This window comes from Zychaea mexicana, assembly GCF_025766255.1.
Source record: "Zychaea mexicana strain RSA 1403 chromosome Unknown BDB00scaffold_84, whole genome shotgun sequence".
NCBI classification, from domain to species: domain Eukaryota; kingdom Fungi; phylum Mucoromycota; class Mucoromycetes; order Mucorales; family Lichtheimiaceae; genus Zychaea; species Zychaea mexicana.
The window spans coordinates 85,441-110,664 of NW_026516747.1; the positions used below are offsets into that span (position 1 = coordinate 85,441).

At 40.1% G+C, this 25,224-nt stretch overlaps 6 protein-coding genes across 6 annotated transcripts; 1 reads left to right on the plus strand and 5 right to left on the minus strand.

The window, feature by feature from the left end:
• Positions 1-454: 454 nt before the first annotated feature.
• On the minus strand, positions 455-3,198 carry BDB00DRAFT_931836 (coth protein-domain-containing protein; the record flags this gene model as incomplete). The annotated part of the gene is made up of 6 exons (XM_053129055.1): positions 2,969-3,198; positions 2,360-2,867; positions 1,976-2,212; positions 1,288-1,659; positions 647-1,192; positions 455-476 (listed from the first exon to the last, which is right to left on the minus strand). The coding sequence occupies exons 1-6, from the start codon at positions 2,994-2,996 to the stop codon at positions 455-457; spliced, it is 1,713 nt and encodes a 570-aa protein (XP_052975889.1). The 5' UTR covers positions 2,997-3,198.
• An 898-nt stretch (positions 3,199-4,096) lies between these two features.
• On the minus strand, positions 4,097-6,622 carry BDB00DRAFT_842325 (major facilitator superfamily domain-containing protein). The gene is made up of 10 exons (XM_053124874.1): positions 6,508-6,622; positions 6,070-6,442; positions 5,957-5,958; positions 5,658-5,872; positions 5,521-5,583; positions 5,297-5,442; positions 4,971-5,182; positions 4,788-4,881; positions 4,511-4,671; positions 4,097-4,409 (listed from the first exon to the last, which is right to left on the minus strand). The coding sequence occupies exons 1-10, from the start codon at positions 6,512-6,514 to the stop codon at positions 4,168-4,170; spliced, it is 1,515 nt and encodes a 504-aa protein (XP_052975890.1). The 5' UTR covers positions 6,515-6,622; the 3' UTR covers positions 4,097-4,167.
• A 1,320-nt stretch (positions 6,623-7,942) lies between these two features.
• BDB00DRAFT_876174 (major facilitator superfamily domain-containing protein) lies at positions 7,943-10,042 on the minus strand (the record flags this gene model as incomplete). Its single annotated transcript, XM_053127450.1, has 8 exons — positions 7,943-8,184; positions 8,253-8,413; positions 8,503-8,596; positions 8,709-8,861; positions 8,951-9,119; positions 9,212-9,274; positions 9,350-9,476; positions 9,786-10,042. The coding sequence occupies 8 exons, from the start codon at positions 10,040-10,042 to the stop codon at positions 7,943-7,945; spliced, it is 1,266 nt and encodes a 421-aa protein (XP_052975891.1).
• A 2,749-nt stretch (positions 10,043-12,791) lies between these two features.
• Positions 12,792-16,258, plus strand: BDB00DRAFT_770300 (muts domain V-domain-containing protein; the record flags this gene model as incomplete). Its single annotated transcript, XM_053119871.1, has 11 exons — positions 12,792-13,441; positions 13,521-13,727; positions 13,799-14,059; positions 14,159-14,291; positions 14,365-14,616; positions 14,703-14,804; positions 14,858-15,039; positions 15,110-15,668; positions 15,741-15,855; positions 15,925-15,985; positions 16,081-16,258. 11 exons carry the CDS (start codon positions 12,792-12,794, stop codon positions 16,256-16,258), a joined length of 2,700 nt encoding a protein of 899 aa, XP_052975892.1.
• A 731-nt stretch (positions 16,259-16,989) lies between these two features.
• On the minus strand, positions 16,990-17,476 carry BDB00DRAFT_842331 (Alpha/beta hydrolase fold-3; the record flags this gene model as incomplete). The annotated part of the gene is made up of 1 exon (XM_053124875.1): positions 16,990-17,476. A coding segment is annotated over one exon (404 nt), but the record flags the coding sequence as incomplete, so codon positions are not given.
• Positions 17,477-20,139: 2,663 nt separating this feature from the next.
• Positions 20,140-21,725, minus strand: BDB00DRAFT_790939 (uncharacterized protein; the record flags this gene model as incomplete). Its single annotated transcript, XM_053120999.1, has 6 exons — positions 20,140-20,722; positions 20,810-20,886; positions 20,972-21,087; position 21,213; positions 21,372-21,569; positions 21,627-21,725. 6 exons carry the CDS (start codon positions 21,723-21,725, stop codon positions 20,140-20,142), a joined length of 1,074 nt encoding a protein of 357 aa, XP_052975894.1.
• Positions 21,726-25,224: the final 3,499 nt, after the last annotated feature.

Genomic DNA, 25,224 nt, shown 5'->3' on the forward strand with positions numbered 1-25,224 from the left:
CACTATTTCAAGACTTGGACATTATGTTCGAGTCTCCATTTAGAGAATTTATTTCTCTTGTACTAGCTTTTTACGATCTAGAACTATCGCAATCTTTATGATTCTCTTCCATCTCCTTTTCCTGATCTAAGCGACTGTTGCTCACGATCATAAAAGACAGTACTGACCAGCATACATGGACTGTACTTTCCTGTTGCTTATTTTGTTCGTATAGCTGCCAGGCCAGGAGTGAGTATAATCACTCAGGGCAATACAGCTGTCTACGCTAGTGATACCTTTATCATGTGGAATTGTAGTGGCGAATAGCATGTAGAATCGAGGGATCATTATCATAATTCGCATTGCTTTACAGCTGCTGATACGTCAGATTGAAAGTATGCACAAATTTGTGATATCGTTTGCATCAACTTTTTAGCAACGCATAAATGGTGTTATTATGTAGCGACTGACAAACTCATGTAAATACAGAGAGGATCCTAAATAGCAATGTACACAATGTCGTGCATCTTCGTTTACTATTCATTATACATACGCGCCTTTAATAAACCCATTGTTTTCATTCCGGTAGTACTACTGTTTGTTTAATTTGAGTTTGTGATGAGTTTTAAAAAACTCTGTTGTTGCGCGACTTTTATTAGCAACAAACTCCTTGACTCCACACAGTGAGATCGATCCGGTAGGTCCAGTTACTGCTTTGTCGAATGTAATATTGAGCTTATCTCTGACAAACAATCTGTCGTACATTGTTTCCCTGTCTAACGGCCAGGGCACAATGTCGTTCGGCGACGGTTTGTGATTTGAGCTGGAATTGAAACGGCTCAAGCGTGCGAGTGAATTATCCCATTCGACGTCCTCACGCACCATGGCAACGGTATCATCGATGAAAGGTCCCATAACATGAAGATTGACAAGCTTTTCGGTAAGGACTTTCAGCAAAGTATCGAAACGTTCCCTGAATTCGTCCACACGCAAAAATTGGCTCGTCAGTGGACGTACAACCATGCCAGGGAAATCACGGTAGTCTCCAGTTAGCAAGTCAGATAGTTTGACCCTAGTATCCCCGAAAGTGAGATCAAGATCCCATGGCATGTAAATAAATCGCTTGGAGTCTGCAGCTTCTTGATATACAAAGTAGTTTTCTGCCGATGTGCTGTACCCATCCGAATAGCCAAGAAGTACTTCCAGCGCCATACTAAGAAATTAGATAGATATTTTAGCTTGAACCTGCTCCATTTCTAAGTTTGGGTACCCCAAATTTACATCGTTTTTCAGGTTGAGGTACTATACCTTCGTAATACGCTATCCATGTCCAAATGCTCTTCCCATTGCCGGACTGCATCATCTGTTTCAGTAGGTGCTTCTGATATAAACTTCGTAAGCTCCATTAAATGTTGATAGTTGGTCTTTCCTTCAGATGGATCCTCCTTGATCTTGTATTGCCCGTCCGAATAAGCTGTGATATTATCGGGATAATAGCTGAGATCAGACATATGCTTTTTGGGAACCGAACCAAAGTAACCGCTTCCTCCGTTTCCTTGGTAAGCGGTTCCTTGACTGTATTCTTTCTTGCTTCCATTGCCAAATTCGTTACGGTACCATGGGTTCTTGAAATTTTCGATTAATCCAAAGAATCCAGCTGTCTGATTATTAATGAATACTCTGTATTTTTATAAGAAAAAAGATCGAATTAACTTAGCATCGAGCTTTTAACGACTGAACAACAATACAATAATCACAAAAGAGTATATATCTGAGGTGGCAAGCGTGACAGATTTGAAAATTAGGCAACGAGGATAAGAGCGGCTGTCTTCCGAGCCAAAGAGTAAAAGCCAGGGATTCTGAGATAAGCAAGAACTATATCTTACAGTGGCAAACGCTTTCATATGCCTTATTTTCGCTTTTTCCCGCAATTTGACCGCCTCAGATAAAACTGCCTGTAATGGATGGGAATTTTGTTGATGGATAATACTTTTACCTAGCATAAGAGAAATGACTAGATGCCAATCCAGCAGACTCGATGGCGCCATAAGCCAGTGCTTCTCGAATGTTTGAGGGATCATTGTATAATGAGCGTAGCTTGAAACGACGATATCCGTGAAGTGTATTGCCGCCCTTTGCAATCTTGAAATTGTAGCTCACTTTTGGATTGCGCCGTGAACTTCTACCTCCTAGTTCAAATTCAACGTCTTTGAATGTCTGAATGTCGTTGCCCCTGCATGCACCGCAGTTAGAAATAGAGTAGACGACACGATGTACAGCAGAAAGAGTTTAGCGAATCATCGTCACATCCTGAAGACTACAGCTTATGCATCTATTGCTCCCCTAGCAATATTTATAAAGTTGACTCGCGGTGACGTACCTAATATATACCATATCTGTTTTCAATTGGTAGTCCTCTAGGACGTTGGTGTGCATATAGTCGATCTCTGTTTGGTTTCCCATCACATGAATTGTAGCAATTTCGCCAGACACGTGCAGCTCGCTTTCGATTCGATGGATAGCCGAGAGGGGATCCAGGACTTGTGGCAACGGTGTGATATCCCAATAATCTCGTGAGCGATTATAAAATTGATAAGGTGTAGTGGTATCGACTATGCCAGTGAATCGCCTCATATATTCTTCCTCAACAATCACATTGTCTTTGATTTTGGCGTAATAATAGCCGTCGTCACGAGAAGAGGCTGGCGCAGTGCCCACATGAACAAGTTGGGATACTGATGATCGGATCAATGGATAGCTTTTATCATCGACAACTACGGCGAGCGTGTGGTGGTCCTGGCCAGTGAATGGAGATATGACTCGATATTCTACTTCTTGTTTGGCATCAACTGCTAGGAATGCTTGTAAAAATGTTGCCGAGAAAGAGGCTGTTCACAAGTTTCTTAATATTCTGAGCACGTACGTATAAAATAGCCAACGCATATCAAAACAATGAATAAAATGTTTCAAAGTAAGAGTAAACATATACCAAGAAAAGCTATTATGAGGAGAACCATGTAGATTTCTATGATCGTCCGACTAAGAGTTAACGTGCCGTTTCTTTTCTTTTGAAAAAATAAGCAGCTTTTAATGTAAGCTGTGATAAAGAAGAACCTCTCAGCGGCGGTTGCCTCAGAAACATCAATATATATTCTCAGCAAAGTTTACCCCTGAAATGTAACTATTGTTTATAGCACTGTTTTATTCCCAATATTAAATAAGCTCTGTTCTTCAGTACCCAACCGATATTTTTCCTCTAGAAACTTAAAGAAACACACAGAAACTAGATCCAAAAGGAGTGCTCGCTTACATTATTTAGGATGAGGAACACAATGGCAAAGAATACTGTGAAACCATGAAATGTGTCAGCAGGACACTACAAACTCCTTTCGTCATGCATAGTAAAATTTACAGCTAATAGAATTAACATTCATCTTTAACCGAAAACATTACCATTTGGTCATTTGGTATTACACAAGGTCATTAATACATATGCTACATAGTAGAACGGTATACGATAGTACTTCAATGTGTGAGGACGAAGAGCATTTACGGATGGCTGCATACCTGGTGGTGGTTTTGTTGGAGTGGCAAACACATAGTGTTTTTGAGTTTCGACGCAGGGGCATGCAACGTAACACATTCATGCATTTGCAGGTCGAATGATGGTATCGAGCAACTTCAAAAGAAGATGGTTGTACATAAATAGTTTCTCATTATTACAATAGTGAAGGTGATTTTTACATAGTAAAAAGGCTCGTACAAGAGGACAAACGTATTAATCTTTGATCATGGTTGTTGCGCGAATCGATCATTTACATAACAAACTCAGAGACTCTATGAATAAGGAAAAGCGCACATTTGTGGCACATCAAAAGAGCTACTCATTCCTATAAAATGCATAATTTTCCAGAGGAAGAAGGGTCAGTAAAATCACAAGCTATATAGAGTGCCAGGAGGCAAGTCATCGTCTCGTGTTGCGATGCAAGAACGTCATCGATTATTGAATGGTCAAGCTGAGAACTACTATCACGTTATCGCATAGTGTTTTCTACTAATAAATAGCATTTTATAGCGAAAAGAAACATCACCAGATGTTTTATTGCTACATACACGCTTCGACTTGACTGTAATAATATGAATTGGACCAACATATACTACTCTTGCTCTTTAATCAGATTCAAAATATTATAGCTTTGCCAGTATTTCTGGATTAAGTTTAAGCTTTAGATAGAGCGTGACAATGCAACTAGTAATGGATACGATTCCACAGAAAATCTTGTAGCTGAGGAATGGCTCCCACGGGCTTATACTCTCAATTGTAGAAGCGAGAGTGGGGCCGACAATAGCAGGACTTGTCAACACCATCAGGAGAGAGAAACCTGAATGAAATTGTTCAGCCCCAAGAATAAAACGTAGCGTAGGTGCCACTGTTTTTAGCGAGATATTGTATACAGAAGAAGAACCGATCAATATATATGTGGAAAATGAATCTGTATGATACATCAGCTGTGTATGTACGGGCACTTACATATAGTGTAATACGCTCCACCAAAAAATCCAAAGGCTACTGCGTAAATCAGCAACATTGAGTAGTCGTAAGCAAAGGTCCAAATAAGTAGAGATGTCAATCCACCTATCAGGGAAAAAACAATGCTTGCATTTAGGTTTCCCACTCGATCAGCAAATAATCTTTGATACACAACAGTAGATAAGAAAGGGCCTAGTAAGTAAGAGCACTCCATAATATAAAGTAAATCCGAAGCGTGGAAGTGGATACATTATGAGTATAATAAAAGGATACACACCCGACTGAAATTCGACCAATACAGCTCGTAGCAGCAGTGACAGATACTAAAGAAGAGCCTTGTGCTGTTGATAAACCCAAAAAGGTCGCATACGCTGTATTGCGTGCGTATAAACGTTAGAAAACATTCGCAAGATAGCGATAATATGAAAAACCATCTATTAGAAAGAAATAACCAACGTACACGGCAGAAAGAAATATGGTACGAAAATACACAGTACTTGCAAGAATGCCGACAGAATCCAGATTTGCAAGTTGGTGTTCTTCAATAAATCCCACTGGATAACGTCCCCCATATGTTTCACGGCACGGTGCATTTTTGGATCTTTTTGCTTAACAAGTAATGTAGTAATGAGGTTGGCTCCAAAGAATGTGAGTCCTAGTATACGAAACGTCCTATATGTTTGATGCGAAGTGGCAATGCTTAGTCAGACAAACTATACTTTCACTGCGTCACACAAATACGAATGATGGTAACGACGTTCGAATAATGTTAAGAGCACTACTTACCAGTGGACGCCCAGTTTACTGTTTGAAGCTGTCATAATCATAGGCGTAATCAAACCAGCAAGACCTATACTGCTCGTGACAATTCCATTTACAGTGCTCATCCTTCCTCCCCGCTGAAACCATTCAGTAGTGATAGTCATAGTTACCTAGGAATATGCACATAAATGTTAATATGAGAGACGGCAATAGTATATCCACTTTCAAGTAAGCTACTAAACTCTTACAATATACATGATAGAGGAACCAAGGCCAAAGCATATTCCATGTGACAAATACAGGTGCCAAATCTGTCATCATTAGTAAATGTGATTAGAATCTGTAGCTGCTGTTATTTTATTGGATTCTATGTAATAGAAAATACCTCTGTTGCTGATCCTGAAGCGACGAGTCCGCCACTGACAAGAAAAGTGCCAAGAAGTAATGCAGGTTGAGTGCCAATGAGAGATTCCAACATGCAAGCGAAAGGCGTAAAGACATCCGATACAAAGTAGCAAAGTGTTCCCGCAAAGCTGACAAGTGTCCGATTCTGGCTAGAATCACCAAAAAGATGATGTACACAATAATTTTGCATGACACCTACGCATTTAAATGAATAGATAAACAGCCATTCCTAATGTAGATTTGTAGCTGTAGCAATAATAAGAGTAGTGTAGTAATTACCCCTGTATTTCATGTATAGAATAAGTAGGAAAAGAAGGCGTTAATACGTAACAGCATTAATGAACGTTGCTTGATATTGAAGATTGCTTTAGTAGCTTCTTTCTATTACTTACCAGCTCATCATAGTTCCGAACACTGTAAAAGATGCTAGTGATGATCCGAGAACAACCAGCCAGCCATAGTGACCCCCAGCGCGCATGTTTTCAGTTTGATCTTTCTTGTTCTTTGGCACATCATCCATCGTAGTTGTCGCACTTGATGACGGCGATGGAGGCGGAGGATCATTAGAGGAATACGGCAACGACATGCCTGTACTCACGTCGATCAAAACCTCTTTACTGGTATGCGTCGCCTTTTTTTCGCTGGTTGCTTTGAAAATATTCATGCTTGTTGGCGTGTTTCCACGATTCAGAGAAAGCCCACTTCGCTTTCTTTTCATATCGTCAGAAGAAGGCGTCGGCTGATGGCTGCTTCCGTACATAGTTTCTAGTGCACACCAGGCAGTATTATTTGTCTTTTCACTATATACATTTTTTTCATAGAAATCGTACCTTTCATGAAAGATGGATATCACAAGAAGATTAAAGGGAGGATAAGAAGCGACGACGGGTCACCTATTCTTCCTTCCTCTTTATAATTTTTCTTCTGTGTGCAGCAAAAGAAAACAAAGTCAGATCCAGCAGTTGGACCTTGTTTATCTTTTTTGTGAATCAATAATCGGCTTTAACTCAATCAAAGCCTTTGCCAAATATGTAATTGAACGCTCAACATCACAGGTGGCACCTATTCATCTAAAGTATGAGGGAAAAGAAATAAAGCCACGTCACGCCCATAATATGCAATTGCTATATAGGCTCCCAAAAAACATGACGATGTTTTTTTATTGGATACTTGTGACATCCTATCTAGTTCTTCAACCGAGCAAACGTACGAGTATCAAAGATGGAAAGAAGGCCATAAATGACATTATGACGGTGATGTTGAGACTGTTTGCGTCTCCGTGTTGAAACATTGGAAGCCAGAAAAAGGTTACTACATAGCAAACAATACATAGCAAACAATAAAATGTTTGGTAAACCTTTACTGTCGTGTGACAACAGCCTGGGTATCTCAGAAAATGATGTATAATGGGAGCATTATGATGTATACTATGTGTTTTAGAAGACGAAGAACATGGAATGTGGAGGGATTTTTTTGGTTATCTTATGTATGGTGGACGTACATTTACAGTATTCCGCTTCTGGTTTCAATTTCTGTCATCGCTATAACAATTATGCAGGAACGCATGAATCAGAACTTAGGTTCAAATTTATTTTTAGTTATGAAAGACTAAAAATGGACCAGCGCCATGGGTGTGTGGTCACTTCCTTGAGATACAGTTTTGGAGGAGGTATTTTGGTATATTAGGACGTGGTGCAATAACTCTGAAAACCTTGTAAGGGAAAAAGCTATGTCAGTGTAGGATAGCACAGTACTACAAGTGTAGGTGGCGAATGATGATACAAGTGTATATGTAAGGTAAGGTGTAGTTGCAAGGGAGAATAGTAGGATTAATGGTGTTGTTGCGTTGGAGTAGGTGATACTGCTGGTAGCTACAGTGCTTCTTCTGGAGCTGGCTCGTCGTCATCGTCGTTATAGCTGCCAATAGGGTGACTTCAGCGGTCTATCTCTCCGAGGACGTGAGTCAGCGCTGACCAGGAACTTTGCCATCTGGATCTGAGCTTATCTGCGTGTTTAATGTCTATCATACAGCTCATGCCTTGACGTTTATTTACATTTGTGATGGCAAATATTCTGCAAAATGGCCCAATTGTTTATTTCCTCTTCTGTTTGTTGATGATGGCGATGATAGTAATTGAAAACAATGGAAACAAATTGTAGTGGAATCCAATGCTTCTGCTTCTTTTGCCGCTGTAGGATGATCTTAGAAGGTTTCTGCTAGATATACTACACTTGATTTCCTTTTGCTTTATATATATGTACTCTCTAAATTTTGGCCCATAGTTGGCGTTTAATTCGAAGCTTCAGTATCAGCACAGCGACGGCGGAGGCAAATGCGGTGATGCCTGTATATAGCTTGAAGACCAAGAATGGCTCGATAGGGATGACGTTTTCCAAAGCACTGGCTATGCTTGGCCCCGCATATGCAGGAGCCACTATGAACGACATTAGTGCGAAACCTGATGCAAATCTTTCAGGACCGAGAACTGTACGTACAATAGGTGCCACTGTTTGTATTTTTTCTAGTTAGTATATAATGTTCTCCTTTAATATTACGGAGTTGTTCATGATTTACCTAATGCCAGGTAGCACCCGCCGAAAAAACCATATGTGATGGCAAACATCAACAACCCAACAAAATTGTATGCAAAGGTCCAAATAAAGAAAGACGCCAAACTGGTGACGACGTTGAATAGAATACACATGTTTAAGTTTCCGGCGTAATCAGCAAGTGCACTGCTTGTAATGTTTTGACGATAACGATCATTGTTTATGTTTTTAGTATTTCGCTAATCAAAACAAGCTATGTTTTGCAAAATATTTACCCTACAAACAGGCGCCCCACGAATGTTGTTGCTGATGTGACTGATATTAACGCCGAGCCCTTCATTGTATCCAAGCCGATATGTGTTGCATATGCTATGAATAATTCGTAGATAAAAAGGACAATAAACATATCATAAGTACGCTGAGAACTTATATAGATCAGAGCAAGAAGTCTAAAGATGGAATACAGAACTTGTACACTTACAAGGCAGAAAGTAGAACAGCATGTTCATGTAAGAAACTTGTAAAGAAGCAGCCAGGCTCCATATGATAAAATTGGTATCTCGCAACAGACTGAGTCTGAGAACATCACAAGGATTTATGATAGCGCGCTTTGTCGGTAGAGTCTTTTCTTTGACTAGTACGCTTGTAATAAGATTCATTACTAGAAATACGGCTGCCATAATTCGAAATGTCCTTTTGAGAAGCGAATAAGTTATATGATACCGAATTCAATATTGCCTTTCGTGCCATACCATGACGCGCCCAACGAGCTGTTGAGTGATGTAATCCCAAATGGTAGTATTAAGCCGCCTAATCCACCGCTACTTGCAACGATACCCATTGCCGTGCCTTTACGTCGATTAAACCACAGGGGGACAGTTTTGGAGGTTACCTTATGATAATAAAAATAAAATTTTAAAGTCGATGCAAGATTGGTTTCACATAATGATCATATAAGTTTGCAGAGAATTGCAAATTAGTTACCATGATCATGATCGAAAATCCCATACCAAAGCAGATACTTAAAGCTAGGTACAGCTGCCATACCTGAATTCGAGCATTAGTGACATCAATCTCTCAAAACAATACTAGTAGAAAATGACAAGTACGTATAAAACCCACTTCTGTAGCCGAACCAGCGGCAAGACACCCGCCAGAAATAAGAATGGTGGCAATCAGAAGAGTTCGCCGTGCTCCAAGTACAGATTCGAGCAAATTCGAAATTGGTGTGAAGACGCCACCCACAAAGCTTATAAGAACAGCAACAAGACTGAGGGATGTGGCCAGTTGGTGCTGTCCAGAAAACACATTTTCAATATAGTAATTTATCATGATACCTGCAGATGTATTATAAAACGAGAGTGACGAGTTTCACATACAAAATTATATTAATAAGCATGTCAAATCGTTTATGTATCAATGATATATAAAAGGGAAAAAGCTAGCATACCCCTAGGGATAGTAACAGGTACCATCATAGTATGATTACGGCAAGAATGTATTAGTATCATCGTTGTACAAATTTTATAAGACCCTTGTCGAAAGTTTCCTTCCTCACCAGATATTGGTCACCCCGTAGATCGTAAACACGCCCATGAATGCTCCAAATACAACAAGCCAGCCATAACCACCATCATCTGCTGAGAGGCATTTTTCCTCTGACTCGTTACCGCCTTTTGCATATGTCGATTGGGACATACAATCGCTTCTCGCGTCGTCTGATTTATCTTCAACATGGTATGAATAGGTGTAGATAGCTTTCGATTCTGTGATGGTACTCGACAGTTCTTTGTTATCCTTTAGCAGCGTGGACATAACTTTTATGGCTTTGCGAATTATCAATGGATGTAAAAAGATCTTTGCTTGCGATAATTCCCAAGGGATTTAGACTGAATTGCGATTAGATGAGTTTATATATTTGAGAGCAGCATAAGATGAATGCAATCGAAAGTTCAAAAGAATCTTACCAGAATTATTGCTTCAACCAATGACAAAATTAAAAAAACAGAAAAAAATCCCGAAAAAAGTGCGCCTCTTTATAAGTGCTACGCTAAAGTAATAGTGCGCCAGAAACAGTACCATAGTAAGTTAATAGTAGTAGTAAGGCTCCCTTTTTTATACCATTACATTTCACTCCTTTGTTCTGCTTTGCGCACTACAAGCGGTGTCAAGTGATTAGGACTCATTATTCAAAGATAACAGTGGCTATCGGTAAGGTCGATCCTACATCCCTTACTTTTACAAAGAGGATTTCATTTTGGTTTTTCCTTTCAACGGGTCTGAAATATTTATCCTTTTTTGGTTTGGAAAACGCGAACATACGTCGATCACATTCCTTGATTTGATGTAAAGACAAAGATATAAAAATTTAAAGCAGAGGAAGAGTATAAAGGAATTGAAAGCGCATCAGTTGTCAGGAGGCTTATTTCCTCGTAGGGGAAGCGGATTGAATATCGGAAAGAGGGAAGGAGCGCCCGTTATTGCTACTACACGACTACTCTTCGAAATCGGGGCTAACCCCAAACTGACTCCAAAGGAGAAGATCTGCAGCTCGAACCTTACTTTCGCCACTATCAAAAGTTTTTAATGCCAGTATCTGTCAAACTGTCCTGTTCTGCTGGATTCACTAGATCCCCCTAGTTTCTCTCTCTCCGTTTCTCCTCCTGTGGGCCACAGGCGTTAATTCGAAAGAATCTTTACCAGCCAAATTCTAGCTTAATCGTCATTTCCCTTGTACTTCATTCAATTCTTTATTCTTTACTCTAGATATTTCATACGCAACGAACGGCAACTAGTCAGCAACCATGTCTTAAAGAGATAAATTCTAACAAAGACTAGTTAAAAAAATTGTTTGAACTACTCTTCGAAATCTGATCTCTTCTCCGCAGTGTACAACGCAAGTTGACACCGTCGATCTTTTCTCTGAACCATGACCCGAACCATAACTTTATGCATAATAGAAGAGTGACTCACAGCCTCTTTGCGCCGTGTTATTGTACATTTTGACAAGAGATGGGAAGCTTACGTCCACCCTTTCTTTATATATCTCTTCTTTTATCGCAATTGTTAACCGAGATTAGCCAGCTGCATAATATATGTAGCTTTACGACATCAAACGTGCTAAAGCGGATACATAACTTGGTAAAAGAAAATAAAGGAGCTTCGAGTTTATCTAGTCGATATATTGCTGGTTGGCCGCTCGCAGGTGCTCGTTGAGATATTATAAACAGCTGCAAATTTTTTAGACTAGCAGTAATAAGTCGACATCAGATCGACACACAAATATGAAAAAGAGCAACAGAACTTCAAATATCATAATCACATTTTCAATATCTGAGTATTTAATTCCTGGCGCTCCTTACTTCATTGATGACAAAAGCATCTATTTTCTGATGAATATCTCCATACTGTAGACATGCGTCGATCGTTCTTTGCAATTGAATACATATACATGCTCTGCGGTTCATTCGGCAATCTTCTGTGCTTTCTCGAGAAAACTTTGAAGTAAACCTTTTTTTAGGTGCAATTCAGTTACATGAAAGTGTTTCTCGAAGTTCAAGTTTCCATAATTCAACTACTGCATGTAGAAGACGCAAAGACCACACAATAATTTGATTCTAAATAACATGATAACTTTATCACAACAATTGGACGTCACTGAGATGATTCAGTTATTGTCTGGTCGCTGTGTTTATTGTGCTATTACTGCAATTTACTTCCAATACACTTTGCAAAGAATGCCTAAGCTTCTGATGGTGGGCTATCGATAAAGTGTAGGTTGCGAGTTCACATATTGTCTCTATATTTCCTCGAGCCTACTCAGAACAACGACTGTAACTTTTTTCTTATTTTCTACAAAACATTGGTATGTGCGCAGACAAAAAATCTGTGATGTAGGACGTGAGTAAATTTATAGACGACAACACTGGCGATGATGCTTTGACAGAATCGGTGTTCAGGAACATTAAAAGTAATGGGCGCGTCAGCCTGCGTATTAAGGAGGTTTGACCTTCCGACTTGCACCACTTTTGTTTTATTTCATACTGCATAATGAGCAAAAAACGCCAGTCGACACTAAGCTCGTTCTTCCAGCAATCCAAAAAACCAAAGGAAAATGGTTAGGTTTTTTTAAATCTTTGAAAAATAATTTCTGATCGCTAAAACATGATCACTAGTAGTAGATTCGCCTTCCAGTTCGAATTCACCTTTTTTCTCGCGACCACCTGCACCAGCACCAGTGCCAGTACATACCCCACGATTGCAACAAGATAGATTCGTATATAGCGAAACTTCGACTGACGATGCAACTGTACAATCACCCGAGCCAGCATTTGGAGCAGTAAAACAAACACCACAATCTATAACACGACGACACGGAGTAGAAGGAGGAATGGAGCAACGATTCGCGTTTGACAGTAATGCTGGACAGTCAGGAATAGAACAAGAAGCAGAGCGCGATCCTGTCAAAGAAAAGCGGCATGCTGAATTTGTCGCGCGTTTTGGAAAGCTAGAACAGGAACGCGAACAAAAACGACGACGTATTGACGAAACCGAGAACCAAAAGATGTGGACACCATTGGAGCTTCAAGTACTTGAACTGAAAAAGAAGCATCCAGGCGTACTGCTCGCAATCGAAGTTGGTTACAAGTTTCGATTTTTTGGAGTTGATGCAAAGACCGCGTCGCGTGTGCTGCATATCGCCCATTTTATCGACAAAAACTTTTACGTCGCTAGTATACCCACCCATCGACTCGCGGTCCACGTGCGCCGTCTGGTTCATGCAGGACACAAGGTTGGCGTCGTGCGACAGACTGAGACAGCCGCATTGAAAGCTTCTGGAAGCAACAAGGGGGGGCCGTTCCTGCGCGAACTCAAACACTTGTATACCAAGGGCACATTTGTGGACGAAATGGCCACGTCCGAGCTCGAGTTGGATGATGCTGCAGGATCTTCATCTTCCTCGTCCACGTCAAATTATTTGTTATGCATTGTAGAGGAGAAGCGAGGAGGTGGCGGACCAGATGAACGCGTTCAAATTGGCCTTGTGGCTGTCCAGCCTGCGACGGGTGATGTTACATACGATTCGTTTGAGGATGGCTACATGCGGTCGGAACTAGAGACGCGGATTCTACATATTGAACCTTGTGAACTCCTGCTACCTCACGCTTTGAGCAAAGCGACCGAGAAAGTCGTCCAACATATGAGTATGCAAAGGTATATTACAGTGGAACAATGGAGTGTAGTTATAAGCATGTGGATAAATGCTGATATCTTCCTCGTATATAACAAAAAGAACCACGGCATTTGGCGAGTCAGTGCGCGTAGAGCGAATGCCTGAAAACGACAACTTCGTCTCAGATTACAATGCAGCTTTTACACACGTCTCCGAATTTTACACTCGAATTAGCAATTCTTCTGAAGAAAAATCAGCGAACAGCTCTTCATCTGCTACTTCAAAGGTGCTCTTCTCCGAGATATTGCGCTTACCGGATACAGTCATGTAAGAAAATCATATGGCGCGACATTGGATGAAGCAAAGAATGTGCTCTAATAAAGAAAAAATCAATACAGTAAAGCACTCGCTGCAACGATACGTTACCTCTCCGACTTTGGTCTACAACATGCTCTCCAATTAACAAAATACTTTGTTCACTTTTCATCAAGAAGTCATATGCTCCTCAACGGCAACACGATGGCAAACTTGGAAATATATCGGAACTCGACCAATTACACCGAAAAAGGCTCACTTTTCTCGGTACTTAACCATACTAGCACAAGCTTTGGAAGACGATTATTGCGCAAATGGGTCGGTCGACCGCTTGTTGACGTAAAGTGAGTAGTATTAATAGATTGTGGTTGGAAAGTTCTACAAACTAAGCGTATAGGCGATAGATTGATAAATGAAACACCAACTAACTAGTACATATCCAGGCGACTTAACCAGCGCATCAATGCGGTGGACGAACTTCTGACAACAGATAATCCAAACAAAGACAAGGCCAAAGCATTACTTAAGCAGATACCTGATCTGGAAAAAGGCTTATCAAGAATACACTACGGACAGGTAAATGAGAAAAATGTGCTTCTCCTTGCCATGTCAAATCAAAAGTATCCATATCTAAACAGTACCATTATAGTCCTCTCCTGCAGAACTGGTTCAAGTACTCGACACATTATTCAGGATAGCGAACACGTTTCATGGAGCAACAGATACCTCATTTCGGTCACCGTTACTGAATGATATTTTTGCTTCACTGCCAACTATACGGCCGGACGTAATTGAGCTTAAGAAAGTGATTAATTCCGATGCTCTCAGCTCGTCGGCCGATCGCAAAATTGGTCTACTCAAGGAAGATGATCGCTGGCCAGAGCTTGCTCAAGAAAAAGAGGTTTGTAAAATAACTCTCAACCGGGGAATTAGAAAAGAGAAGGCAAAATCAAGATGATGGTGCTGGTATCTAAGTTTATGATCTAGAATATTGCTCGTACTGAAAAGGAACTTAATGAGCACTTGGTTGAGATTAGATCCAAGTTTCAGATCCCATCATTGCAATATATCAACGTTGCTGGTATCGAGGTAAATTACAAGAAGGAAGTCTTATCATGACGGATGCTGATCGGTCCAAACAGTATTTGCTAGAAGTGAAGAATACCATGATCAAAAAAGTACCAAGGGAATGGATTAAAATCAACGGAACCAAGGCTGCTTCGCGATTCCATACACCATGGCTCATTAAAAAACTTAAAGAACGCGAGAGGCACAAGGAATTACTGGAGGCGGCATTCGACAAGGCCTATCGTACTTTTTTGACGTAAGTTTTCTATTTAAGATAAAAAAGGATGGGTGGATATCAAGCTAATATAAAGGTATGGTCAAGATAGGCAAGTTACTGAGAAATACGAAACGTTCCGGGACGTGGTCCTTGGGCTAGCTCAGCTGGACTGTTTGTTTTCCTTGGCAACAGTAGCCCAACAACCCAACTATGTCAAACCAACATTCTCGGAACATGCGCAACTCAAAGTAGTTAATGGCCGGCACCCAATGGTGGAGCAGCTCCTATCAGATTCCTATGTACCCAACGATATTGATTTCGATATGCACAAGAAGCGGACTATGGTTTTGACAGGTCCTAATATGGGTGGCAAGAGTTCATACATCCGACAGGTAGCTCTGATTGCCATCATGGGCCAGATTGGATCGTACGTGCCGGCCGATTCTGCAGAACTCGGCATCCTTGATGCAGTATATACTCGGATGGGTGCATTGGATAATATGCTTGCAGGTGAAAGTACGTTTATGGTTGAACTACACGAGACATCGGATATTATGAGACAAGCGACACCTCGTTCTCTTGTCATTTTGGATGAGCTTGGACGAGGCACTAGCACCCATGATGGTATGGCGATTGCCTATGCTGTGCTTCGCCACTTTATCACTGAGGTATGATTGTGAAAAGGCTGAAATCACAAAATGATCGGAAATGGCTAATTAAATTGGGCTCTTCCTCTCTAGATCCGGTCAATCACATTATTTGTCACACATTATCCTTTCCTCGCTGAACTCGCGGATGAGTTTCCAGAAACAACAACAAACTGTCATATGAATTATATTGAAGATAGTGACGGAGGTAAATACATTTCCATGTGACATGCGCCTCTTTGGAATATTTCAAAGCTTATTAACGAGTAATTTGCAGATCTACCGAACATAGTGTTTCTATACAAATTAGTACAAGGTGTTTCTACACGCAGTTACGGGTAAGAGATGGGAATAGATTGGATGGCTATGTTAGGATGAATGATGAAACAATCGACCGAACGCGGCGACTTAAATGATGATATCATTTTGGTAGTATTAACGTGGCACGACTTGCGGATCTTCCGAGAAATGTACTGCAAGTAGCAAAGGTGAAAGCCGTTGAGATGGAGGCGAATGTGGATACAAAAGTAGCACAGCATTCTTTGATGCGTGCTATCTCAGATCCTGAGCATAATCTCCAGCAATTACGCAAATATCTTACAAAAATGTAGATAGATACGATGTACTTTTACCCTCGCCCCCTCTATTCATCATTTAAAATAGATTGCTTTTCGTATGTTCAGTGTATAACAAAAAGCGATAAAGTGATTGATAAAGTACATATAGAAAAGTCTATGGAAAATGTGGGAATGTGCTTTCAGACATAAAATATTCCACAAGACATAAAATAACAAGTGGTCAACCATTCCGATTCTTAGAAAAAGCAACAGACACTTAGTACTGTGGCCTATTAAAAAGTTGGAATCAATCCTGCCATGTTCGCACTTGATACAGTAACAGAAGCGGTATGTGCATACACTGCGAATATATGCTGACAGTGACCAAAAGCTATTATCATAATAAAGGTGAGGAGCCATTTATATAACCAGAACACACCTCCAAGTTGCTATGATACACCTTTATTCCTTTGTATGTACTGATTAATTGCCGTTACGCACACAATGTTTTGCCGAAGATAATCATATGGACATGCAATACAACTGTTCATGCAGCGACAAATCCGCGACGCTTCCAGCATTTCCGTACCCAGTTAGCTACCAATTATCCTTTGTATGTGAAAATGTTATCCCTGCATGTCTGGAAAGGACGCTTTGACTCGAAGCGAGAAATATTAACTCTTTAATTGCAACTGTAATTATGAAATGACGTCTACTTTTAAAATGCTTCAGTAAGCTGATACTTTATCATATTCAGAGCCTGTCGGTAAACCGGTGTATCCACGGCCGAACTGAAGAATGTGTGCACTAATGATAGACGAAAAAATGATATTTTAGTTAGCATGCATTTTGGGAAAAGATTCGTTCTCTATATAAAAACTATATAAGAAAAAATAGGGCCCAGAGCGATCAAAAACGACTTACCAGCACCACCGAGTCGCACTGATGCTATCTTAACATCAGCTTCCATGAGTTTGCGTGCATATGCCTCACCTTCATCTCGCAAGATATCAGCCTCCGCAGTAATCATGAGGGTTGGAGGAAGACCTTGCAGCTCTTCTACAGTTGCTACCAAAGGGTGCGAGAACTTTGTTTTCTGATTTTGGGCAAAATAGATCTTGTCATAATAAACAATATCATCAACGTGGAGTGGATAACCATTGTCAAATTCGCGGTATGAGTTGAAAGCATCCGGAGAAGGCGAGATCCATGGATAAATTAGAATTTGTGTTTTGATAGCATCTGGTGCCACACCCCGATCCTTTGCCATCACTTTAAAAGTATTATGTAGAAGGGCAACAGTTTAGAGCATTTTGCAATATTGATGGCAAGTGGTTCTTGATGTATGATAGATAGTAACAGGTGCAGTATATACTGTAAGACTTACAAGCAACAGCAGCGGCCAAGTTGCCACCTGCGGAATCGCCACATATGGCTATTTTAGACGTATCAACGTTGATTTCTTTTCCGTTCTCAAGCACCCAAGCAAAAGCGGCATAACTTTCTTCGTGTGCGGTTGGGAATTGTACTTCGGGTGCAAACGAGTAGTCAACAAACATTGCCGCAACCCTGTTTTCTATGCAGATCTTTTTTATTTAAAAAAAGAAGAAGGTAATTGACAGATAATTAAATTGAGTTTGTTGTATTTGAAATCAGCAAAAATAAACGAATTGACGCTACGTTGGTCACTTACTTGACGGATCGCTTTACCATGAGAATATCTGGTGCCAAATACAAATCCGCCCCCATGACTATAAACGGTAAAATTTGAATATGCCAAATGAATTTTTCATTTTGATTGCGCGTTTCAACCACTTACTAATATACCACCATTGGAAGCACATCCTTTTCGGCACCTAAGGGACGGAACAGAACTATTTTGACTTGAATACCATTATAGCTGATGATTTTATCTTCTTCGATGACTTGCGGTAATTCGATGCTAGCGGTCGCCTTGTCGACATTCGCACGAAATTCTTGCATGGTAATTTCACCAATGCTTGGTCGCGGGTTATTTTTAGTCCTTTCATAGAGCGCAGCATAGGCTGGTTGAATAGGTGTAGATCTAACAGATTCTGATGTTGTGGGTGCTGTCATTTTCATTAAGTTGCAATAAAATGATGATGTGTTCGCTAAGTGTGATGAGTAGGGTGAACAGATGAAAAGAAAAGTAAGAAAAACGAAAGACAAACATGGCCGAACCCTTTATCCTTTATATATCACTAGATTGTTCTAGTTACACGACGTTGAGTACATATACAGTATAGCCTCCGTAAAAAAGTAATCTGTAGCTTTTATGACAAGTAGGACATGTACGAAACCTTCTCTCCGCCTGTCGCAGCAATCTTTGACAGTGCATTTGCCATTCGTGATACCGACCTAAAAATAAGAATAACTGTGGTACACACGCTTCGCAATTTTATTGGTCGCGTCGAGCTACTGTAAGAAAAAGTCTTGATGATTATCGATGCTTACAAATTAAAAGTGATATCCATATTACTAATACGCTAGTGCTAAATTTCAGCATAATGGACAATTGCAGCTATGATGATCAATGAGTTATAAGTCCGTTATTCCTGATCATTCAGGGACGACTTGTGTAGCGATAACTTCTTATACAGTTGCTGTGGGGATCTGTTTGATAGCTAAGATGATATAAACTTGAGCATGGGAGCATAAAGAGTAATATATAAAAGAGGAAGAGATGCTATGATGTGTATGAGTCGCTAACCGAATGTACATGGTTTCAAACAAAATAATATCGGTTACTTTTGTCCTTGGTTTGTTTCGCTTCGTTAGATGTTGTAAATACTTTTTAGCACAGTGCTCATAAAGCTTTCAGTTTGTCTTTTTTATACACCAGTGCTGACTATCACCCCATGTAAAATAAGAAAAGCTACATTGTAATGGTCAGCACTTATGTTATGTGGATGGTTGATTTGAAAAAGAAATCATGACAGCTACACATCTTTTTTTTATCCCCGAAGTAATCGAGATATGATACAGACTATTTCTATTAGCTATCTATTGTCTGTATGCAACTTTTAACTGCTAAGGTAATACTCATGGGCGATCTAAGGTGCTGATATATATACTATAATGCGCGTGTGTATTGACTCGTTGAGTTACTTCCTTATTTTTCGGACAAGAACGTATTCACATTATGCTGCGTATATATAAAGGGTTCCTAGAGCAGGCTCTAGTACATTCTACTCGATTTGACAATGTTTGATTGACACGAGATCCACCATCATGTTTATATATTTTGATGATTACACAGAATATAATCTGCAATCGTTTTAATATTAAGAATAACTTTGTTATACTTTTCTCTATTAGAAGCCCGTACGCTCCACTGTATTTCTCCTAACATTCAAACAAACCATGCGTTGTTAATCGCTTGTTTGAAGACCGTATGTAAAGTGACCTGGTGCATCGGTCATGCACGTTCGAGCGCTATCATCTCGATGTCTATATTAGGGACAATTTTTAGCAGTAGCTTATGGTACTATGTATATTGACAAAATAAAGGCGGATAGTGGATAATACAGTACATCTCTTATTCGTGCTCACATGCTTCATGATAAATACCTTTAGCTGATCCATGTTCTGCTTTTTTTTTGAGTCTGAAAAGCGAAACAGCATAATGTAATCGCCAGAACGAGACAGGCGGTCGTACAAGGAGTTGAAATGCAGATTCAATTCTGAAACGGAAAAAAGTGACGCTTTGCTAACCGGTCAAGCAGCAAGTATGGTAATGTTTTCGAGGTAAGGTGCTGATGTTAGATGTATAAAGAGCAAATAAAATAAAGTACTTGAAAAGCAGCAAATACAAATGTTCAATAAAAGCGAAATAGTATTAAAATGTACAAGTAAGATATACTACAAAGGGTACACAGATAGTATTGTTTTATAAAAATGTATGTACGGTATATTTAGCGGCTAGAAGAAGTAAACCGGTTGATGGCTTTGCCAATCCAACCTAGCCAGCCTTGTTTTTCTTCTTGATGGCACTCGTTTGACTCTTCCTGTAACTCGATTGCATCCGCAAACATTTCTGTATCATCGTCTTTATCGCCATCTTGTACGCTGTCGCTTAATGTCGGCCTTGGCAGTCCTTCTTCTTGTCTGGTGTTTTCAAATCCTTCATGTTGCCTTTTGGCGCGTTTCCGTGTTCGCGTTTCAACCCCATTCCTTCTGGGTAGGTCCTCAACAGTCTCTTCCGGCCCAGCATACACACGTTTCAGTAGTCTGCGCGTTTTACGGCTGATGTACTGACTTTCGATGGTACCAGATATAAGATCTTTTTGTTGTTGTGATCGATTATCATTTGCTGCTGATTGTGATGCTACCGGCAGTAGTCGTTGGAAGCTAGTCGATACTCCATCGTTTAACTCAACTAGAGTTTCGGGATCTAGGGATGGAGGTAGTAACGGACGACCTGCAACTTTTAACGGATCCGGTGAATGTATGACTTCGGATACAATGACTTGGAGTTGAACAGGTCTTTGGTTCATCCTACATGGAATATTTACGATAATCGTCAGTATACACACATCCATTGTAACCGCATCGCAAGGACGCTAGTGGTTATATATAAGCTACCTTTCATCTCTAGCCTGATACGCATAAGTTTTCACCGTTTTATTCGCTTTGCTCAGCCATTTATGGTCTCGGTCAGCCTATAGAACATTGTTACGCGTTATTATATATCGGCATGCACGACTCTTCAGACGCATGTACGTAAAAAACCGAACTAATCCATACTTCTTCTGCGTAGACAGGCGCAGACCTCTGATCCATTACATCGTGTACTTGAGCGATCATTGCTGTGACCAGTTCATCACGCTTCGCACCAGCTTCCGTTTCGCGTTGGTTGATAACTACGACCGTTGTTATCATAAAACAAATTAATCGATCCAATCAACCAAATTGACATGCCATCGTCTCTCCTCATTGTATCATCGACTGATTTTAAGAGGAGAGAATTATTGAAAAATAAAGTTACCCTGCAATAGGAGTGGTTGATGAGCTCTTGTATATATTGTCAAGGACTGATCACTCGGGCACGCTCGAATCGCGGCTAAGACTGCCTTTATTTATAAAATCATTATTAGAATGATTTTGACGGACAAAAAGCATAATAGCAAACCCCACCCTTGCTTACCAGCAATTGATGAAACAGCGGCTTTACCCATCTTCCAGCAGTGTAGGTACCAACATGTATCGAAAACGTATCATCCTCTTTTGGGCAAAGAACCGCATAAGTGCAAACGCCAGCCTCGTCCTTTCTGTTTGGTCCTATATAATATATGACCGCAATACGATCCGTATTCGGTTGCGGAGGTCCGTGTACTTGCTGTCGCTATAAATTAAGCTGTAAGTAATGTTGTATAATTCTTCGAAGTCATCGGGTACCTACTGCCTCAATTCTGCTTTCTGCTGCTTCGAAGGCTAGCATTTCACCCGAGTGAACATTGAAGTTCGCACGTCGTCGTGAGCCACGCTTTTTATTAGGCATTGTTTCTTATTTTGTTTACGGCAGTAATTTTCTAGTTTTAGCAATTATATATTAAAACTCTTCCTTGTTTAATCTTCAACGCAATGTACAAAGACATATTTGCCATTGCTCAACAAAACTGATTTGAAAATAGGTAACATTCAAAGGCGACTTACTCGCTTTCGTAACCAGAAATTAGACTGTTGTCAAGTAGTAAGCATTGACGGCTTTGAGATAAGGAGGGAAGAACGCAAAGTGCAGAAGCGCAGTATGAGTTGTGACAATCCTGGGCACTGCAGTATAGAAGGCAATGACGTCAATTTATTGGTTACACGCATTACTTGTATTTCCGACAAGCACAGTGCATATTCCGGCCTCGAGCTTACTTAAAGGTCCATTGCCAATTGTCAACATGCCATCACTTGCTATTTTCGATGTAGTATATCAAATGTAGCATTATGTGGTTAGTTTCTTCTCACATTGTCTTCCGTCTCTCTTTACACATCCGCCTTTCGCCTCCCCAGCCTCACATGTTACTGATACAGCGACATTGCTAACAAACAGTGAAAAAAAAGATGAACGACGTTATTGTTGCTTCATAGCTACTTGACTTATCAAAACCTTTTTCCGTTGCTTAGCGACTTGTTTTTTCTTACGCCGTGCTGCTGAACTTAAAGTAGATAAAAACCTACGAGAAAGCTTATTAGCCCATTTTTCTTGTGATGCACTACCTCAACTTGGACTTCTTGCGTGTATACTCACCTTTCATGTGCCCAACAAGAGCGATTTTGAAAGAAATCGTGAAAGAAGGTACCAGTGATACTGTTGAGATAAAGTAAGAGAGAAAATAAGATAATGAGATGCTTGTCGAGCAAGGATATGCGCATTTACATAACTCTCATACGATGTTGCTACGAACTGTTAACCCAAGAGTGTTCTTTTAAATCGTCCCATGAATATTTGATGCGACGGGTTACCGCATAGCGCAGTGATTGATCTTATCGTCGATGTGTCGTGATACCTTTTAAATATATACAGCAATTTCTACCTTATGAGCTTAGTTTAAGAATTACATATTTTGGGAAGCGAAATTTAGAGAAGAGCGTACATTACAATAGTTTGATGTTGATATATGTACATGCACGTCTACTGTACATGGTATCATACGGACGAGCATGCTGACTGTTCCTGATTGCTGTAACTGTTTCTGCTCCATACGCATTACTGTATGTTATATATGTTATATCTAACGCCTTTCTGAAAAAGAATAACGTTTGCTACGTGACACAAGAAAAGAAAATCACACGCGAGATTCTATGTAGTGCATAGTTTCCATTTTGTTTCCATGTGAAGCTAAACCTAAGCACCTTTATAGAGTTTATGAGCCTTGCATGGTTCTATGAAAAATAAAATTGCATCAACAATACATGTGTTGAAAGCAGCTTCCCATATCTACGGTGCTCATCTTATACAAATGGTGCCTCCAAATTGTTTAATGAAACCAATAAACTGGCCTTTATTTTCCATATCGCAGCTAAACGGACGCTTTTGCAAAAGAATAAAGCGGCTAAGCAGTAGTATTGCGTTATTCCATATCATAAATATTACAGTTTTCAAGAAGTTGAAATGGCCTTTTTATCAGAATTGTTCCGTCTCTTGTTGACCGATCAATAGCTGTGATGGCAAAAATATCTTCTTCAAGGCGTGTCTGACAGCCCGACCTTTGGTTGGCATCAATGGTCCAGCAAAGGCACAGCTTTCAGTCTGTGAGCACAATAGGCTGTATAATTCTGCCCAACGTTTGCCATCTGCAATAAGTATACTGTAAAGCAAGTAGCTGCAAACCAAGTGAAAGAGTCAACATGATTGTTTTGTTTGTAATGTATTATACAGTCAGCAAGATATACCGGGGCAATAAGCATTTAAAAAGCAGCATGATGAGAATTATGTAACCCATTTGTTATATTATTGAGAAATTTAATCGTTTATTTCTTCAAATACATGTTTGACGGTATATTGTCTGGTCTGTCGCCGGCATTTGTAATACCACATCGACCATTACATTTTACGAATGCAACGCCGTCTGTTTCATTGTTCTATAAAAATTTTCAAGATTCGTGGTTGCTCTACAGTACTTATTATCTTTAATGCAGTTCTAATGCTCAAGCGTTGTGGGTTTCACGAGGCAAACATGGATTCGTATGATACTAAGATATAAGCAAAGCGGAAACCGATGCTCTAGATCCAATCAGCCGCGCCCATAATGTTTACATTCATGGTACATGGATCGTCGTAACGTCGTGGTCCAAAAAGTGTAGAATTCCAGTACTTGGATCGCACCAAAGGGTTGTTTTTGGAACCAAGAAGATATCGTTCCCATTAGACGCCCTTTCCAGGCTCTGGTACATAATATAAAGTGCGAGCGAGGGGATCGAGATAATATGATTTCTCTAAGGTGGTACAATAGCAAAGACATGCACAGAGATCGTAATCACCTTCACTCCTTTCTCCCTATTCAAAGTAGAGAAAAAAACACTTTAAAGAAATCTTTTGCATAAGAATGTTGTTGGACAACTTGATTAGACGGTTATTCGTGTCAATGTACAGGCCAGTATGTAATTCCGCTCTCGACCAACCAAGATTCTCTCCAAAAAGGTGACAGAGGCGCTTTTTCGGTATTCATGAGGTGCATCATGTTGAGCATACAGTCCACCTGCAACAAATGATGCTTACGATCGATTGCAGTGTAGTAGTAGTAGTAGTAGTAATATTGTAGTATTAACAACCATTATTTGAGTCAAAATTCGTTGTTCTTTCATCAAGTCTTCGCACAGGAGGTATGAGATAGTAGTGAGCCAAGGTACTTGAACAGGTGATAAACGTGCGAACAAAAGATAATGCTCGAGAAATTGGTGGGGATGACGGCTTTGAACTTGCGATTAGGATCGTCATGTAAGTCAGTGAGAACAGATATATCTCGGTTATAGAAAATCTGGGGCTACTGTAGATGATTTCTTTTAATAGAAGTATAGTACTGCTCGCCAAGCCGACGCGTGGTGCTTACAGTATCGGCGCATGGTGACAGGATATGAAAGTAGACCCACAAGTGCGTGGTAGTATCTGCGAAATGACGGAGCATGCAGGATTCGCGTTTTGGGTTCTTATGCCGTATGTAATGAGTACGAGTTTATCTAGGATAGCGCGGACATTTTTAGGTATCGTTGACTAATTCTTTTTCTGAACAGTAGAAGCGGTACCAATAGCGGTGTCTGATAAGTAACCGACGTTGCTGTTTTTTGTTGCTGTTGTCGTAATAAGTAAGTATTCGTTAGAATATAAAATCTCTTTATACATAGCATTTCATGGTTGTTAAACCCTCAAAACTATGACACCTTTATCAAGCTCGCCTGTACGCTCAAATTTTAACGAACTAACTTCGAATATGGTCTCGCGATAACCTTATTAACTGAGACGCAATTGAAAGCACTCGACACAGCCTAAAACCAATGCCTCTGTATAT

Bases quoted from the DNA above. Each gene is read 5' to 3' on its own strand.
- BDB00DRAFT_842325 (XM_053124874.1), bottom strand. The intron at 5,584-5,657 runs GTATTTTCTATT...TAATGATGACAG, and splicing joins CTTCAGGATCAGCAACAGAG to ATTTGGCACCTGTATTTGTC. The intron at 4,410-4,510 runs GTAAGTGCCCGT...CGCTAAAAACAG, and splicing joins TGGAGCGTATTACACTATAT to TGGCACCTACGCTACGTTTT.